The sequence below is a fragment of the Orycteropus afer genome, unplaced genomic scaffold, assembly GCF_000298275.1.
Source record: "Orycteropus afer afer isolate SDZICR_OR568_19922 unplaced genomic scaffold, OryAfe1.0 scaffold00235, whole genome shotgun sequence".
NCBI classification, from domain to species: Eukaryota; Metazoa; Chordata; class Mammalia; order Tubulidentata; family Orycteropodidae; genus Orycteropus; species Orycteropus afer.
In genome coordinates, this window is record NW_006921822.1 from 3021366 (window position 1) to 3026128 (window position 4763).

Below are 4763 nucleotides of genomic sequence, written 5' to 3' on the forward strand. Positions count from 1 at the left end.
TTTATTCCACTTTTGTATCCTTCCCTTCAAGGCTCAGGGGTCCAAGATTATCTTCTGTGTCTGTGTTAATTGGTTTCCCTTTTCTTTGTTGAAGAGCATCTGTGCAGTCCTTGTACCTAGTCCACCATCTTGCCCTGAACTCCTCCTAAGCTGTCTTTTGATGCACTGATAAGGCCCTCCAGACCCCAAATCCTTCTTGTGTCTGATGAATACCAACTGAGCATTTTGTACATCTCCTCCAAACTACCACTTCTTAAGCAATGGTCAGTTACTGCTGTTAGATTAAAACAGAAAATAAGGATCATGTCACCATTTGACCTTGACTCATGAGATGTGATATTATTCCAGGGAAGTTCACATATTGATGAAGAGTTCATCTTGAAACAGTTTGACATTGACTATGAGAACAGACCAAGCTATGATGTGCTCCACACAATGAGACTCAACCAGTTTCCTCTGGAGCAAAAATCTAATGTGGACCCAAATAAACTACAGGAGCCAGATTTCTCCTTCCAGGAACTAGACTTTGAGAGGAAACACCAGAAATCACAGGTAATTGCAGAAGGAGAGAATACAAAAAAAAAAATCAAAGAAAAATTAAGTCATACTAAAGTCTTGAATGTTCTTCAATTCTGGTGTTGGCCTTTTAAAATAGATTTCTTGAATTTTTAGGGCACACTCATTGACCACAAACATTCATTCTTGACTGTATGCTTTTTAACAGAACAAAATATTGCTCAGTACTGGGCTGTCTTCTTGATCTTTGGTATGCTCAAAGTCCATTGTTGAGGTCACTGTGTATTTTAGGTGCCTTCCAATGTAAGGGACTCAGCTTCTAGCATTATGTCAGATAATGTTCTGTTGTGATCCATAGAGTTTTCATTGGCTAATTTTCTGAAGTAGATGACCAGGCCTTTCCTGCTCATATCTGAAATACCAATGGCATAATAGCTTCTCATATCATAGCAGTACACAAGTTACTATAGTATGACATACTGACCAAAGGGTAGTAGCAAAAAACACACACGCACACACACACACACGCAAGTCAAGTAGTGCAAGTTAAGCAACAGACTTAAGTGCCTCAACAGGACAAGGGAATTGGTGGCAGGGAGTTCCTTTCCCTGAAAGTGAAAAACAATATATTATCTTTAATTACTTCATGCCATTATATATAATCTTTGATACTATATTTCCAGTCGTTTGGATGTAGTCATTAAAATGCATAAAAATTAAAATTCAATTTATAATTGAACACAATTAACTGACCTATTTTGACATGCATGATGCTTTCCATCTTTGACTCTGGTTTATAAGGTTTAGGGGTAGTGTGCATTCCATCACTTACATCAGCAGTTTAATTTTTCCATTTTCCTCTCATCTTTCTACACAGTAAAACACAAAATGCTGCTAGACAGGCAAATTATGTTCATCTCTCTGCTTGTCTTAAATCTGGGCTGAATCAAATTGCTCAATTCTTTGTACTTACAAATAATTGTGCAAAGGCTGCTTTATAAGCCATAGTGGTTATTGCCAAAATTGAACTTTTGACTGGCAGATGGAGGGTCAGTATGCAAAAGTTCAAATTACATTTCTGGGTGGCATCATTTTCTTTTTGCCTGAAGGACTTCCTTTAATGTTTCTTGTGGATTCAATCTACTGGTGATTTTGCAAAGCTGAAAAAATCCTTGTCCTGCTTTCATGTTGGGAAGATACTTTTACGGATATAGAATTCTAGGCTCACAGTTTTTTTGTTTTGTTTTGTTTTTGTTTTCAGTACCACAAAGATGTTGCTCCACTGTCTTCTTGCTTACATTGTTTCTGACGACAAATCTTATGTCATCCTTATCTTTGTTTTTCTGAACATACTGATTTTTTTTCCCTTGGCTACCTTTAACATTTCCTGTTTGTCACTGATTTGGTGCCGTTTGATTATTATGTGCTTTGGGTAAATTTCTTCATGTTTCTGGTTCTTGGAGTTATTTTAATTTCTTCAATCTGTGGGCTTATTACTTTCATCAAATTTGAAAAATTTTTGGCTATTGTTTCTTCAAGTATTTCTTTTTCTGTGTCTCATTGCCCCACCTTCTGGAACTCTCATTAAACATAGGCTGCTTGAAGTTGTCCCACAGTTCACTACTACTCTGTTCAATTTTTTCATTCTCTTTACTCTCTGAGTTTCTATTGCTGTGTCTAATCTTTTCCCCTGCAATATCTAATGCTATTAATGCTATCTAGTGTATTTTTCATCTCATACATTATAATTTTCATCTCTAAGTCCTTTTTGTAAAATACCTTCTGTGCCTCTACTTAATCTTCTGAACATATGGAATGCAGTTATAATACTACCTTAATGTCCTTGTCTGCTAAGTCAAACATCCGTTTCAATTTTGGATTTATTTCTTCATTATGGGTCATGTTTTCCTTGCTCTCTGCATACTTGGTAATCTTTGAGTAGCTTCTATACACTGTAGATTTTACCTTGTTGGTAAAACCCTGTAAGCACTCTTAGGATGCAGTCAGATTATATGAAAGCAATTTGGTACTTTTGAAGCCTTTTTTTTTAAGGTTTGTTGAACCAAAGATGCTCAGTCTAGGACTAATTACTCCCCACTACTAAAACAAGATCTTCTGTGTACTGTACCAATGCCCCATGAATCTTTAGATGTTCCAGGTGGGAATAGGCACTATTCCTGGTCCTGTGGGAGCACTGGTACTGCTCCCTCTAGTCCTTTCAGTTGGTTCTTCCCTGCCTGTGGGTAATTTCTTCCCATTCTTGCACTGGTCAGTACTCTGCTGAATATTTGAGGGGGACCCTCTGTAAACCTCTGGCATTCTCTGTGCAACTCTCTCCTCTCTGGTATTTAGTGCTGTGAACTCCAACTTTCTTGGTTTCCCTGAACTCTCAACTCTCTCCTCACTTCAGAGAGCCCACTAGATTCCTAAGTTCCTCCTCCCTGCACCATGGCCTGGAAACTCAATGAAGTGGGCTGGGGCAGTTTTGTGACATCTCCTGTTATTTCTCATCTCTGAGAGATCACTGTCTTTTGTTACCTGATGTTTAATGTCTTGCAAACCATGTTGTTGTTGTTATGTGCTGTCAAGTCCTATTCAACTCATAGCGACCCCTCCTTGGGTTTCCGAGTTGGTATCACTATGGAAGTAGATTGCCCAATTTTCTTCCAAGAAGTGGCTGGTGGGTTTGAACCACCAATCTTCTGGTTAGCAGTCAAGTGCCTTAGGCACTATGCCACCAGAGCTCCCATAGTTTCATATATATTTTATGGCTTTGTTGTTGTTGCGGGTGGGAGGGTAAATCTGGTCCCTGTGCCAGAAGTGGAAGGTCCTCATCTTCATTATTTTACTTTCCATACTCTCAGACCTGTTGCACTCTGTTCTTTCATGTTTTTAAAAATTCTGAGCTTTCCCATTACCTTAGCTTTGTACATGTTATTGTCTCTGCTGACGTGCCCTTCTTTCTGTTGTCCACATGTTTATATTTCATATTCCAATTGTTCCATGGGGCATTTCAACAGTCTCCTTGTTAAATATTAATTTTTCTTACCTCTAATCTCTCACAACATTCCATACCTCAATTGTAGCATATTTCCTTTAGCTCTGTATATTCATTCATCCATTTGTTTATGCATTCATTCAACAAATATTTATGAATATGTCCTAGTATGTGTCAAAAAGTGCTGGGAGCTGGGAACACAAAAATGAAGGACTGTTTCCTACCCTTAAGGAGCTTACAGTCTAGTGAGGTCAATAGGTAAATTATTAACTATAATGAAATCATGTCATGGTGTATATAGGACATGTTGTTGTTGTTAGGTGCTGCCAAGTCATCTCTGACTCATAGTGACGCTGTGCACAGCAGAACAAAACACTGCCCGGTCTTGTGCCAGCCTCATGATCCTTGTTATACCTGAGCCCATCATTGCAGCCACTTTGTCTATCCATCTCACTGAGGGCCTTCCCCTTCTTCGTTGACCCTCCACTTCATCAAGCATGATATCCTACTCCAGGGAATGGTTCCTTCTGACAACATGGCCAAAGTAAGTGAGATGAAGTCTAGCCATTCTCGCTTCCAAGGAGCATTCCAGCTGCATTTCTTCCAGGACAGATTTGTTAGTCCTTTTAGCAGACCATGGTACTCTTAGCCTTCTTCTCCAACACCAGAACTCAAAAGCATCAACTCTGCTTCAGTCTTCCTTATTCATTGTCTGGTTCTCACATGCATAAGAGGTGATGGAAAATATCATGACTTGGGTTAGATACATGTTAGTCTTCAAAGACACATCTTTGCTCTTCATCACTTGAAAGAGGTCTTTTGCAGCAGATTTGCCCAATGCAATGTGTCATCTGATGTCTTGACTACTGCTTCTCTTGGTATTGATTGTAGAACCAAGTAATATGAAGTCCTTGACAACTTTAATCTTTTCTCCATCCACCATGAAGCTGTTTATTGGACCAGTTGTGAGGATTTTTGTTTTCTTTATATTGAGGTGTAATCCACACTGCAGAATGTAGTCTTTAATCTTCATTAGTAAGTGCTTCAAGTCATCCTAACTTTCAACAAGCAAAGTTGTGTCATCTGCGTATCGCAGGTTGTTAATGAGTCTTCCTCCAATCCTGATGCCATGTTCTTCTTCATATAATCCAGCTTTTCAGATTATTTGCTCAGCATACAAGTTGAATGGGGAGCTCTGGTAGCATAATGCCTAAGGCACTTGCTGCTAACCAGAAGGCTGGTGGTTCAA

The 4763-nt window shown here is 39.0% G+C and overlaps 1 protein-coding gene across 1 annotated transcript in view; it reads left to right on the top strand.

Annotated features, from left to right (window-relative positions):
• LOC103203956 (protein FAM47E-like) overlaps window positions 1–4763 on the top strand; it is a 36823-nt gene that overhangs the window by 25695 nt on the left and 6365 nt on the right. Inside the window, exon 4 of the mRNA XM_007949060.1 lies at window positions 349–552. Within this exon, the coding sequence (XP_007947251.1) occupies window positions 349–552 (204 nt within the window). The remainder of the gene's footprint in view (window positions 1–348; window positions 553–4763) is intronic.